The sequence below is a fragment of the Heterodontus francisci genome, chromosome 8 (genome assembly GCF_036365525.1).
Source record: "Heterodontus francisci isolate sHetFra1 chromosome 8, sHetFra1.hap1, whole genome shotgun sequence".
Lineage (NCBI taxonomy): Eukaryota > Metazoa > Chordata > Chondrichthyes > Heterodontiformes > Heterodontidae > Heterodontus > Heterodontus francisci.
In genome coordinates, this window is record NC_090378.1 from 9,126,812 (window position 1) to 9,141,647 (window position 14,836).

General features: G+C 44.0%; 1 protein-coding gene across 1 annotated transcript in view; it reads left to right on the forward strand.

Moving 5' to 3' along the window:
- LOC137373161 (di-N-acetylchitobiase-like) overlaps positions 1 to 13,571 on the forward strand; it is a 57,296-nt gene extending 43,725 nt beyond the window's left edge. The window contains exons 5-8 of the mRNA XM_068038020.1: positions 3,634 to 3,805; positions 3,891 to 3,988; positions 7,271 to 7,432; positions 13,368 to 13,571. Coding sequence (XP_067894121.1) covers positions 3,634 to 3,805; positions 3,891 to 3,988; positions 7,271 to 7,432; positions 13,368 to 13,571 — 636 coding nt within the window. The remainder of the gene's footprint in view (positions 1 to 3,633; positions 3,806 to 3,890; positions 3,989 to 7,270; positions 7,433 to 13,367) is intronic.
- The last annotated feature ends 1,265 nt before the right edge of the window (positions 13,572 to 14,836 follow it).

Here is a 14,836-nt window from a genome sequence, read left to right on the forward strand (position 1 = left end):
ACAACACAGAGAGGGGGGAACAACACAGAGAGGGGGGAAACAACACAGAGAGGGGGGAAACAACACAGAGAGGGGTGAACAACACAGAGAGGGGGGAACAACACAGAGAGGGGGAACAACACAGAGAGGGGGGAACAACACAGAGAGGGGTGAACAACACAGAGAGGGGGGAACAACACAGAGAGGGTGAACAACACAGAGAGGGGTGAACAACACAGAGAGGGGGAACAACACAGAGAGGGGGAACAACACAGAGAGGGGTGAACAACACAGAGAGGGGGGAACAACACAGAGAGGGTGAACAACACAGAGAGGGGGAACAACACAGAGAGGGGTGAACAACACAGAGAGGGGGAAACAACACAGAGAGGGTGAACAACACAGAGAGGGGTGAACAACACAGAGAGGGGGAACAACACAGAAAGGGGGGAACAACACAGAGAGGGCTGAACAACACAGAGAGGGGTGAACAACATAGAGAGGGGGAACAACACAGAGAGGGATGAACAACACAGAGAGGGGGGACATAGAGAGAGAGAAAGAGACTGAGAAAGAGGGAGAGAGAGTGCTCAAGATCACTCCTGACAGAATGACATCTATCTGGAATACTCGGCATCACTGATGAAAAGTCACAGACCTGAAATGTTAACTCTGCTTCTCTCTCCACAGCTGCTGCCTGACCTGCTGAGTATTTCCAGCACTTTCTGTTTTGATTTCAGATTTCCAGCATCTGCAGTATTTTGCTTTTATGTTAATGTACATTTGTTGTTTTGATTAATAGTAATATAATTTTGTAATGCCTTTACCTTTCTGAAATTGTCTCACCACCGCCTATGTAAGACAAAAATTGTAATGTGCTCCCCGCCCCCCCGCCATTTGAAAAGTTTGGATCACCCTGTGCCAGTCAATCTGTGTCCTGTTGCAGGCGATTCGTATCATCCTCACTGTTTGCCACTCCTCCAAAATTGGTATCTTCAGCAATTTTTAAAAATTTTTCTTTCTATTCCAAGATCCAAGGTGTTTATATATAGCAAAAAAGCAGTGGTCCTAACATTGACCCTTGGGAACACCATTACCTCCCATCCTCCAGTCTGAAAAACAACCATTTACCACCACTCGATATTTTATATCCTTCAGCCAATTTTATATCCAATTAGACACTGATCCTCCTATTCCATTTGCCTCAGTTTTATTAACCAGCCTTTTATGTGGTATTTAATCAAATGCTTTCCAGATCTGTTCTCATCCCATTGATGTTGACCCTCCCCCTATTAATTATTTTCACTCTGGATTGCTCCTTGTACTTTTCCACAGCCAACCTAACCCTTATGATACTATGATCACTGTCCTCTAAATGTTCCACTACTGACACTTGATCCACTTGACCCACCTCATTCCCCAGAACCAGATACAGCAATGTCTCCTTCCTTGTTGGACTGGAAACATACTGATGTAGAAAATTCTCCTGAACACACTCTAGAAACTCTTGCCCCTCTCTGTCCTCTACATTACTAATATCCCAGTCTATGTTAGGATAATTAAAGTCCCCCATTATAATGACTCTATAATTCTTGCCCCACTCTGTAATTTCCCTGCAAATTTGTTCCTCTATATCTTTACCACTATTTGGTAGTCTATGGAATACACCCATCAGTGTAATGGGGTACCTCTATTGTTTATTAGCTCGAATCAAATAGATTCTGTCCTTGACCCCTCTCGGGCATCCTCTCTTTCCAGCACTGTAATGTTCTCTTTAATCAATACAGCTGTCCCTTCCCCAACCTTTCCTTCCCTATCTTTCCTGAACACCTTGTATCCAAGAATATTTAGTCCCCAGTCCTGCCCTTTATTTGAGCCAGGTCTCCATTATCACCACAACATCATATTTCCACTCGCCTGTAGCTCACCAACTTTATTTATCACACTCCACGCATTCACATTCATGCACTATAAACCTAATTTAGACATTTTTACATTCCCTCTTACTCTGACCCCACCTAATGCCTTACTATTTCCTATTCTCGTGCTACCCGTTTCTCCAAATTCTCTGTGCACCTTGTTTTTTTCTCTCCAATATTACCTCCTGGTTCCGCATCCCTGCCAAGTTAGGTTAAACCTTCCCAAATAGCACTAGCAAATCGCCCTGCAAGGACATTGGTCCTGGCTCTCTACTGGTGCAACCCATCCAGCCTGCATAGGTTTCAACTCCCAGAACCAGTCCCAATGTCCAAGGAATCTAAAGCATTTCCTCCTGCACCATCTCTCCAGTCATGCATTCATCTGCTCATCTGCTCTACTCACTTGCGCATGGTACTGGGAGTAATCTGGAGATTACTACCTTTGAGGTCCTGCTTGCACTTTCTTTCATAGCTCCCTGAACTCCATCTGCAGGACTCCATCTCTCTTTCTACCTGTGTTGTTGGTACTGACATGGACCACGACTGTTAGTTGCTCACCCTCCCCCGTCAGAGTGCTCTGCAACTGTTGAGTGACATCCATGACCCTGGCGTCAGGGTGACAACATAACATCCTGGGTTCACATCTGTTGCCACAGAAACACCTGTCTGTTCCCCTATTGAATTCCATGTCACTATTGCTTTTCCAATCTTCCTGATTAATATTTAGACAATCAAGGATCCTAACAATTAAGACTCACTATTTTCCCCAACTTTATCATGTTCCATTTTATAAAGTCATGAACATTGCAGAACATCTCCCCTGTTGAATTTCACAGCTTCAATGCCCTGTGCATTAGAAGGGAATGCTTAATAAAAACCAAATAACTACGTGTGACAACAACAGAAGGGGCTGAATATTCTGCAGCGGGTGAAAAGAATGGCGGCCCACCTGGGTGGGCCACACGCCAAAGAGTCACCGCGATTCCAAGTGCAGCAGCTCATTTAAATAGCTGGGACAGGCTGCCCCCACCCCGATCCTGTGGAGCGGGCAGCCTGTCCGTCCCTGACAATGGCATCAACTGCCTGTGCTCAGGCGCTGACATCATTTTTAAAAGGCTGTCAGCCCGACCGGGACATTTAAATATTGAAAGTCACATTGAATTACATTTCTTTTGCCTCTCTCCCAACCCCCGATATCAATTGGATTAATTATTTCCCCTTTTCACCCCAAAACACTGACCTTCACAATCTGACCTTCCCCTTCAAACTGCACAAAATTTAAACTGTAACCTTTCCCACCATCCCCTGCACCCATAACATTCATTTGAGCCCCCATCCCCCGCACTGAGAAACTTACCTTCTCCCCCCTCCCATCCAATGTTGTGTCTTGTTTCCCTGGACGGGAATCCGAAGGTTTGGCAGTGCCAACCGCCAGGGTGAAGATCGCGGTGGGATTTCAGGAGGCGACGGGAGACACATTTAATCAGCTGTGTTAATTTATAAAAATATTAAATGGCCGTTGTGTCGCCGCGTGGTGAGAGGGGCCGCCATGAGGCCTTACCCGTCACCAGCAATATCGGGCTGTGCCCTGCCGGTGTCGAGGTCCATGGCTGGCCTCATCCAGGGCAATCTTCATGCCCCCTTCCCCCACCATGGATCCCGACATCGAGGGCTCGAAAAAATCCAACCCAAGGTGTGAGATAAAGTTAACTTCTCATTACTATTTGTTCCTTAGGTCACATTTAATGTACCTTGGACTCCAGACTGCCCAAATGGCCAATGCCATGATTATGTGGAAATGGCAAATTCCTGTGACTTCTTAGTCGTAAAGTCCTATAATTTGCAGAACCAAATGTGGGATGAGTGCTTTGCAAAAGCAGGTGCTCCCTATCACCAGGTTTATTCAGGTATGTACATTAAAACCTTCTGGTTCAGGGTCTGCCTCCCGGATATCAATGTTTATCTCAGACTGTCATATTTTTATCCATTTAGGTCTCTCTGCTTATATCAAACTGGGTGTTGATTCCAGAAAGCTGGTGATGGCAATTTCATGGTATGGTTACGACTATCCTTGCCAGCGCTTTTATGAGGTAAGAAGAAATGTTTAGTTTGCATTGCACAAGAAATGGGAGTGAATCATAGAATCGTAAAACGTTTAAGACATAGAAAGAGGCCACTTGGCACATCATATCTGCGCTGGCCGAAAAACGATCTATCTATTCTAATCTCACCTTCCAGCATTTGGTCCGTAGCTCTGTAGCTTACAGCATTTGAGGTGCATATCCAGACTCCTTTTTAATGAGTTGAGGGTCTCTGCTTCAACTACCCTTTCAGCTAGTAAATTCTAGACCATCACCACCCTCTGGGTGAAAACGTTTTTCCTCATCTCCTCTCTAATTTTTCTGCCAATCACTTTAAATCTATACCCCCTCATCACTGACCCTTCTGCTAAGGTGAATAGACCCTTCACCTCCACTCTATCCAGGCCCCTCAAAATTTTGCACATTTCACTCAGAACTCTCCTCAGCCTTCTCTGTTCCAAGGAGAACATCCCAACCGATCCAATCTTTCCTCATAGCTGCACTTTTCCAGTCCTGGCAACATCCTCGTAAATCTCCTCTGTATCCTTTCTCGTGCAATTACATCCTTTATACAATGAGGTGACCAGAACTGCACACAATACTCAAGTTATGGCCTAACCATCGAGTTATACAGTTCCAGCATAACGTCCCTGCTCTTATATTCTGTACCTCGGCTAATAAAGGAAAGGATTCCATATGCAGATTCCATTACAGTCAGAAACAGGGGAATTTATTATGTGGAATAAAGAAATGACTGACCAACTAAATTCATACTTTGGTTCTGTCTTCACAAAGGAGGACACAAATATTATACCAGAAATGTTGGGGAACACAGAGCTTAGTGAGAGGGAGGAACTGAAAGAAATCAGTATTAGTAGAGAAATGATGCTGGAGATATTGATGGGATTGAAGACCGATAAATCCCCAGGGCCTGATGGTATGCATCCCAGAGTACTTAAGGAAGTGGCCCCAGAAATAATGGATGCATTGGTGGTCATCTTCCAAGATTCTATAGTCTCTGGAACAGTTCCTACAGATTGGAGGGTAGCTAATGTAACCCCACTATTTAAAAAGGGAGGTAGAGAGAAAGCGGGAAATTATCGACAAGTCAGCCTGATGTCGGCAGTGGGGAAAATTCTAGAGTCCATTATCAAAGATTTTATGGCAGAGCACTTTGAGAACGGTGGTAGAATCGGGCAGAGTCAGCATGGATTTACGAAAAGGAAATCATGCTTGATGAATCTACCACAATTCTTCGAGGATGTAACTAGTCGAGTTGATGAGAGGGAGCCAGTGGATGTGGTTTTTGGGGACTTTCGGAAGGCTTGCGACAAAGTCCCACAAAAAAGATTAACGTGTAAAATTAAAGCGCACGGGATTGGGGGTAGTGTATTGCGATGGATAGAAAATTGGTTGGCAGACAGGAAACAAAGTGTAAGGATAAATGAGTCTTTTTCCAAATGGCAGGCAATGACCAGTGGGGTACCGCAGGGATCGGTGCTAGGACCCCAGCTATTCACAATATGCATTAATGATTTAGATGAGGGAACTAAATGTAATATCTCTAAATTTGCAGATGACACAAAACTGGGTGGGAGGGTGAGTTGTGAGGAGGATGCAAAGAGGCTTCAGGGTGATTTGGACAAGTTGACTGAGTGGGCTAATGCATGGCAGATGCAGTATAATGTGGATAAATGTGAGGTTATCCACTTTGGTAGCAAAAACAGGGAGACAGATTATTATCTGAATGGCTATAACTGAGAGAGGGGAATATTCAGCAAGACCTGGGTGTTCTCGTACACCAGTCGCTGAAGGTAAACATGCAGGTGCAACAGGCGGTAAAAAAGGCAAATGGTATGTTGGCCTTCATAGTGAGTGGATTCGAGTACAGGAGCAGGGATGTCTTGATGCAATTATACAGGATCTTGGTAAGGCCACACCTGGAATATTGTGTGCTGTTTTGGTCTCCTTATCTGAGGAAGGATGTGCTTGCTAGAGAGGGAGTGCAGCGGAGGTTAACCAGACCGATTCCTGGGATGATGGGACTGACGTATGAGGAGAGATTGAGTCAGTTAGGATTATATTTACTGGAGTTCAGAAAAGTGAGGGGGCATCTCATAGAAAACTTTAAAATTCATACAGGACTTGACAGGGTAGATGCGGTAAGGATGTGCCCGATGATGGGGGAATCCAGAACCAGGGGTCATAGTCAAAGGATACGGGGTAAACCTTTCAGGACTGAGATGAGGAGAAATTTCTTCACCCAGAGAGTGGTGAGCCTGTGGAATTCGCTACCACAGAAAGCAGCTGAGGCCAAAACATTGTATGTTTTCAAGAAGGAGTTAGATATAGCTCTTTGGTCTAAAGGGATCAAAGGGTATGTGGCGAAAGCGGGAACAGGTTACTGAGTTGGATGATCAGCCATGATCATAATGAATGGCGGAGCAGGCTCGAAGGGCGGAATGGCCTACTCCTGCTCCTATTTTCTATGCCTCTATGTTTCTATGCCTTCTTAACCACCTTATCGACCTGTCCTGCTACCTTCAGGGATCTGTGAACATTTACTCCGAGGTCCCTTACCTCCTCTACACCACTCAGTATTTTACCATTAATCGTGTGTGAAAGAATGAACTTTGAGAAAAAAATTCAGAAGTAATCGAGTGAATTCAGTTCACCTGAAATTCATCCCTTGTCCACATTAACTGTCCAATCAGGGCATTTATTTGCATTTTGAAACAGCCCAGTATTTTCTCTTGCTCAGCTTGCTTGTAGCCTAGTTCATTAATTTTGCTTTTTTGACTTTCAACGTTTTTAATACCAGTTTTACAATTTTACTGATTTCCATTTGTATCCATTGGCTTGCTGTCTGTGCTTACCTTATCCATACTATTGAACATTTCATTTCACTGAGGCATTTCCTTAACTGCATTCTTCTAGACTGTAAATCTTAAGCTTCTGAATTTTTTTTCTCAAAGCTCATTCCTTCACACATGGAATCAAAGAAGCACAGGAGATACAGTAGACCATTCAATTACTCAAGCCTGTTCCACCACTCGGTTTGAATGTTACTGATTTTTATCCCATATACCTGCCTTGACTTTGTCACGATTAATACCTTCGCCGAACAAAATTCTATTGAGCTTAGTTTTGAAATTCTCAATTATCCTTCAGTCCTAATTGTTCCTCAGAGCCTATACACTGGGAGATCAGTCATGCTGTCACTACATTTTTGAAGTTAGCAGAGTAACTATATTCACAAGTAATAATTTCTCATCCTTTTGTACTTTACAGCCTGGTCGATGTGAATTGAAAAAGATTCCTGTCGGAGGTGCTCCTTGCAGTTCTAAGGCTGGAAGATCGATTCCATATAAAGTGATCATGCAGCAGCTGCCCAGATCAATTACCGGCAGATATTGGGATGATGATTACAAATCCCCATATTTTGTCTACAGGGTAAGACTATCAATCAAAGCACAGTGGAGACCTGTGCATTTCAACATTCTTTGTAGAATGTGAACATTGCAGGGTTTCATGATTCAGTATTCTCTGTGTACAGGATTCAGCAAAGTTTAAAATGTCCAGTTTGTACAGTCGGAAATGTGTGTAGTTGGAGAATTGACAAGAAAATGGGAGTTGAGAAGCAAAGCACCAAAACCAGTTCACCTTGTTAAAACATTGTGAAAAACCAGTTGCAGACACTGTCGGAGGTGTTGTTTTTCAGATAGGAAGTTAAACTGAGGCCCTATCCGTCCTCTGAGGTGGACATAAATGTTCCAATAGCACTATTTTGAGGAAGAGTGGAGGTGTCCTCCCTGGTGTCCTGGGAAATATTTATCCCTCAACCAACATCACTAAAAGATTATCTGATCGTTATCACATGCTGTTTGTGGGATCTTGCTCTGTGCAAATTGTCTGCTGCATTTCCTACATTACAACAGTCATTACATTTCAAAAGCACTCAATGAGCTGAACAGTGCTTTGGAATGGTCTGAGTTTGTGAACGGCGCTATTTAAATGCAAATACTTTCTCTAGAAGCTTTACATGAATATATCTAAAGTAATTATGCAATTTTATTAATCAAGGCAAACAGTCACAGTCATCATGACAATTTTGAGGAATATATTTGTCCTGTTAACATGTGCCTTGTGTTCAGATGTTGCACAGCATCCAGATGAGTTCATTGGTTTTGGTGTTAAAAAGATTGACTGGGAATTTCCTTGGAGCTCCTCCTCCAAGAAACCAAAGAATGTCCTTCATACTGAATTTGATCATATCTGTTTAAATCATCACAAGGGTTTCACACAATTAGTTTCTTTCAAGTGCAGTAACATAGTTATGTAATTGGCTTGAAATTATGTTGTGGGGTGTTCGTGGATGAATGCTTAATTCAGTCAGATGAACAAACTTACACTAATTTAATGGCATCATTAAACTATTAAATTATTTGGACACTATCCCATGGTCCAATCTTCAGGTCAATGCTGCCATTGACTTTGCCAATTTTAGTATTTTAAAAAATTAAAACAGTTGATATTTATTCACATCCAAGGCCCTGTGATCTCAATGAAGGATCAGTGGTGAGAGTTTTTGAGCAACAGTTTCCACTTCAGTTCTATTCCATGTGTGATGTGTTAATGTACTAATACACTTTACAGATTAATAAAGGGGGAGGTGTTGGCATAGTGGTAATGGACTGGTAATCTAGAGGCTAGGCTAATGTACTGGGGACAAGGGTTCGAATCCCACCATGGCAGATGGTGAAAATTTAAATTCAGTTCAGAATTCTGGAATTAAAAAAGCTAGTCTAATGGTGACCATGAAACCACTGTCAATTGTTGTAAAAACTCATCTGGTTCACTAATGTCCTTTCGGGAAAAAAATCTGCTGTCCTTACCTGGTCTAGCCTGCATGTGATTCCAGACCTGCAGCAATGTGGTTGACTCTTACAAGCCCTCTGAAATGGCCTAACAAGCCACTCAGTTGTATCTAACCTCTACGAAGTCAATAAAAAGGAATGAAACCAGACAGACCACCTGGCATCAACCTGGGCACCAGAAACACAACGGCAAACCCAGCCCTGTTTACCCTGCAAAGTCCTCCTTACTAACAACTGGGGTCTTGTGCCAAAGTTGGGAGAGCTGTCCCACAGACTAGTGAAGCAACAGCCTGACATAGTCATACTCAGGGAATTATACCTTCCAGAAAATATCCAAGTCACTACCATCACCATCCCTGGTGTCAGGCACAGTGGTATACAGTGGGGGACTTCAATGTCCATTACCAAGAGTGGCTCGGTAGCACCACTACTGGCCGAGCTGGCCGAGTCTTAAAGGACATATCTGCTGTACTGGGTATGCGGCAGGTGGTGAGGGAAAAACATACTTGACCTCGTCCTCACCAATCTGCCTGTCGTAGATACATCTGTCCATGACAGTATTGGTAGCAGTGACCACCGCACAGTCCTTGTGGAGATGAAGTCCCGCCTTCACATTGAGGAAATTGTCCATCATGTCGTGTGGCACTACCACCGTGCTAAATGGAATAGATTTCAAACAGATCTAGCAATGCAAAACTGGGCATCCATGAGGCGCTTTGGGCCATCAGTAGCAGCAGAATTGTACTCAACCACAATCTGTAACCTCATGGCCCCGTATATTCCCACTCTACCATTACCATCAAGCCAGGAGACCAACCCCGGTTCAATGAAGAGTACAGGCGGACATGCCAGGAGCCGCACCAGGCATACTTCAAAATGAGGTGTCAACCTGGTGAAGCTACAACCCAGGACTACTTGCGTGCCAAACTGCATAAGCAGCATGCAATAGACAGAGCTAAGCGATCCCATAACCAACGGATCAGATCTAAGCTTTGCAGTCCTGCCACATCCAGCCGTGAATGGTGGTGGACAATTAAACAACTAACTGGAGGAGGTGACTCCACAAATATCCACATCCATAATGATGGGGGAGCCCAGCACATCAGTGCAAAAGATAAGGCTGAAGCATTAGCAACAACTTTCAGCCAGAAGTGCTGAGTTGATGATCCATCTCGACCTCCTCCTGAAGTCCCCAGCATCACAGATGCCAGACTTCAGCTAATTTGATTCACTCCGCGTGATATCAAGAAGCGACTGAAGGCATTGGATACTGTAAAGGCTATGGGCCCTGGCAATATTCCGGCAATAGAACTGAAGACCTGTGCTACAGAACTAGCCTAGCAAAGCTGTTCCAGTACAGCTACAACACAGGCATCTACCCAGGTATGTCCTGTACATAGAAAGCAGGACAAGTCCAACCCGGCCAATTACCGCCCCATCAGCCGACTCTCAATCATCAGTAAAGTGATGGAATGTGTCATCAACAATGCCATCAAGCAGCACTTGCTCAGCAATTACCTGCTCAGTTTGGGTTCTGCCAGGGCAACTCAGCTCCTGACCTCATGACAGCCTTGGTTCAAACGTGCACAAAAGAGCTGAACTCAAGAGGTGAGGTGAGAGTGACAGCCCTTGACATCACAGCAGCATTTGACTGAGTATGGCATCAAGGAGACCTAGCAAAACTGAAGTTAATGGGAATCAGGGGGAATAATCTCCGCTGGTTGTAGTCATACCTCGAGCAAAGGAAGATGTTTGTGGTTGTTGGAGGTCAATCATCTGAGCTCCAGGACATCACTGCAAAAGTTCCTCAGGGTAGTGTCCTGGGCCCAAACATCTTCAGCTGTTTCATCATGGACCTTCCTTCAATCATAAGGTCAGAAGTGGGGATGTTCACTGATGATTGCACAATGTTCAGCACCATTCGCAACTCCTCAGATACAGAAGCAGTCCGTGTAGAAATGCAGCAAGATATGGACAATATCCAGGCTTGGGCTGATAAGTGGCAAGCAACATTCGCGCCACACAAGTGCCAGGCAGTGACCATCTCCAACAAGAGAGAATCTAACCATCGCCCTTGACATTCAATGGCATTACCATTGCTGAATCCCCCATTATCAACATCCTAGGGGCTACCATTGACCAGAAACAGAACTGGAGTAGCCATATAAATACCGTGGCTACAAGATCAGTCAGAGGCTAGAAATCCTGCAGCAAGTAACTCACCTCCTGACTCCCCAAAGCCTGTCCATTACCTACAAAGCACAAGACAGGAGTGTGGTGGAATACTCTGCACTTGCCTGGATGGGTGCAACTCCAACAACACTCAAGATGTTCGATACCATCCAGGACAAAGCAACCCGCTTGATTGGCACCCCATCCACAAACATTCACTCCCTCCAACACCGACGCACAGTGGCAGCAGTGTGTACCATCTACAAGATGCACTGCAGCAACACACCAAGGCTCCTTACACAGCACCTTCCAACCTGTGACCTCTACCAACTAGAAGGACAAGGGCAGCAAATGCATGGGAACACCACCACCTGCAAGTTCCCCTCCAAGTCACACAACATCTTGACTTGGAACTATATCGCCGTTCCTCAACTGTCACAGGGTCAAAATTCTGGCACTCCCTTCCTAACAGCACTGTGGGTGTACCTACCTCCCATGGACTGCAGCGGTTCAAGAAGACAGTTCACCACCACCTTGTCAAGGGCAATTAGGGATGGGTAATAAATGCTGGCCGAGCCAGTGATGCCCACATCCCATGAATGAATTAAAAAAAGGATTCTTAGCCTCTGACCTGCTCTTGTCGGCATGGTATTTATATGGCTACTCCAGTTCAGATTCTGGTCAATGGAAACCCCCAGCTTGTTGTTAGTGGGAGATTCAACAATCGTAATGCCATTGAATGTCAAGGGGAGATGGTTAGATCCGGTCCATGAAAAGCAGGACAAATCCAATCCGGCCAATTACCGCCCAATCAGTCTACTCTTGATCAACAGAGAAGTGATGGAAGATATCGTTGACAGTGCTATCAAGCGATGCTTACTCAGCAATAACCTGCTCACCAGTGCTCAGTTTGGGTTCTGCCTGGGTGTCTTATCTCCTGACCTCATTACAGCCTTGGTCCAAACATGGACAAAATAGCTGAATTCCAGAGGCGAGGTGAGAGTGACTGCCCTTGACATCAAAGCACCATTTGACCAAGTGCGGCATCAAGGAGCCCCAACAACATTGAAGTCGATGGGAATCGGAGTGGAAACTCTCCACTGGATGGAGCCGTACTTAACACAAAGGAAGATTGTTGTGTTGTTGGTGGCCAATCATCTCGGCTCCAGGACATCACTACAAGAGTTCATCAGGGTAGTGTCCGAGGCCCAACTATCTTCAGCAGCTTCATTAATGGCCTTCCCTCCATGATGAGGTCATAAGTGGGAATGTTCACTGATGATTGCACAGTGCTCAGTACCATTCGGAACTCCTCAGATACTGAAGCAGTGCGTATTCACATGCAACAAGACCTGGACAGCATTCAGGCATGAGCTGCTAAGTGGTGAGTAAAATTCATGCCATACAAGTGCCAAGCAATGACCAGCTCCAAAAATAGCGATTCTAACCCTTCACATTCAACAGTATTCCCATCACTGCAACCGCAACCATCACCATCCTGCAGGTCACCATTGAGCAGAAACTGAACTAGAACAGCCATATAAATAATGTGGCTACAAGAACAGGTCAGAGGCTGGGTATTATGTGGTGAATAACTCACCTCCTGACTCCTCAATGCCTGTCCATCATCGACAAGGCACAAGTCAGGAGTGTGCTGGAATACTCTGCATTTCTTCGGATGAGTGCAGTTCCAACAACATTCAAGAAGATCAAACTTTGACACCATCCAGGACAAAGCAGTTCATTGATCGGCACCCCGTCCTCTACCTTAAACATTAATTCGCTCCACCACCAGCACACACTGGCAGCAGAGTGTACCATCTACAAAACTCGCCCAGACTCCTTCGACAGCATTTTCCAAAGCTGTGAACACTACCATCTAGAAGGACAAGGGCAGTAGATGCATGGGAACACCACCACCTGCAAGTTCCTATCCAAGCCATAAACATCCTGACTTGGGACTATATCGCTGTTCCTTCACTGTTGCCGGGTCAAAGTCCTGAAACTCCCTTCCTTGCAGCACTGTAACTGTAAATACACCACATGGACTGGCTCACCACAACCTCATGGACAATTAGGGATTGGCAAAAATGCTGGACTTGCCAGTGACACATTGAATGAAAGAATAGATTTTTTAAAAATCAATTTAAATGAGATTTGGAACAAATTGCCTTTATATGGTTCATTTGCTTAATCCACCTAAACTTATCCTTTAATGCGAGTACAAGTTTAATGTATTTTAAATGGTGATGTTGAAGATGATCAGCATTGTGTCTAGAACTGTGCATTGACCTAAACTTAGCTCCTATCTGTCTAACTCTCTTTGGCTATTTTGGCAGGTTAATAACACATACCATGAGGTTTGGTATGATGATCCAGAGAGCATTTCACTAAAATCATCGATCTTGAAGAAACTAAAACTCCGTGGCATAGGCGCGGCGACAGGAAATGCCCTAAACTACACTGGTTATCCTGCAGCAGCAATGCAAACTGAAGAAATGTGGAATGCTCTGTGCCCTATCCGAGGAAAATGGAGAACTTAAACCATTTACTCTTCTCATAATGTGATTATTTAATTTTGCAAGTAAACAGAACAAAAAGTGAAATAAAAACGGCAAGTGCTGGAAAAGCCCAGCTGGTCTGGCAGAATCTGTAGAGAGCGAAACAGAGTTAATGTTTCAGGTCAGTGACCTTACACCAGAATGTTTCTGATGAAAGGTCACAGACCTGAAACGTTTACTCTGTTTCTCTCTCCTCAGATGCTGCCAGAGCTGCTGAGTTTTTCCAGCACTTTCTGTTTTTATTTCAGATTTCCAACATCTGCAGTATTTTGCTTTTATTACAACAAAAAGTGAGCTCACTTCCAATGTTAGAAATTTAACTGATGCAGATCTAGGGAAAGATTTAATATTTTATCTGATCAATCAAATCCTAGTCAATGGAAAGTAAATGTACAAATATGATTTGTAATCCAAGATCTGGTCACTTCAAGCATCTTAACAAAATGCACTAAATCAGCATTAACTACCATAATTGGTCAGAATATAAAGGACAGCAGAGAAAAACAAAAAGGTTAATAGGGAGAAAGAAATTAGAGTATGCGAGGAAGTAGCTAGAAATGTAAAAACGGATAGCAAGAGTTTCTACAGGTATTTAAAAAGGAAAAGAGTAAGTAAAGTGTGTGTTGGTCCTCTGGAGAATGAGAATGGGGAGTTAATATTAGATAATGAGGAAATGGCAGATGAAATGTACAAATATTTAGCTTCTGTCTTCACTATAGAGGATACAAAAAACATTCCAGTAATAGCTGTAAATCAGGAGGTGGAAGGAGGAGAGGAACTTGGTGAAATTACAATCAAGGGAAGTGGTACTGAGCAAACTGATGGAGCTGTGGACTGACATGTCCCAGGTTCTGATGGACTTCATCCTAGGGTCTTAAAAGAGGTGGCAAATGAGGTAGTAGATGCGTTGGTGTTAGTTTTTCAAAATTTGCTGGATTCTGGAAAAGTTCCATCAGAGTGGAAAATATCCCCTCTATTCAAGAAGTGGAGGAGGCAGAAAACAGGCAACAATAGGCCAGTTAGTTTGACATCTGTCATGGGGAAGGTGTTAGAATCAATCATTCAGGAGGCTATTGCTGGCCACTTAGAAAAATTTAAGGTAATCGGGAATAGTCAGTGTAGTTTTATGAAAGGGAGATCATGTTTAACCAATTTACTGGAGTTCTTTGAAGGAGTAACACGCGCTGTGGATAAAGTACGATGATGTACTGTACTTGGATTTCCAGAAGGCATTTGACAAGGTGCCA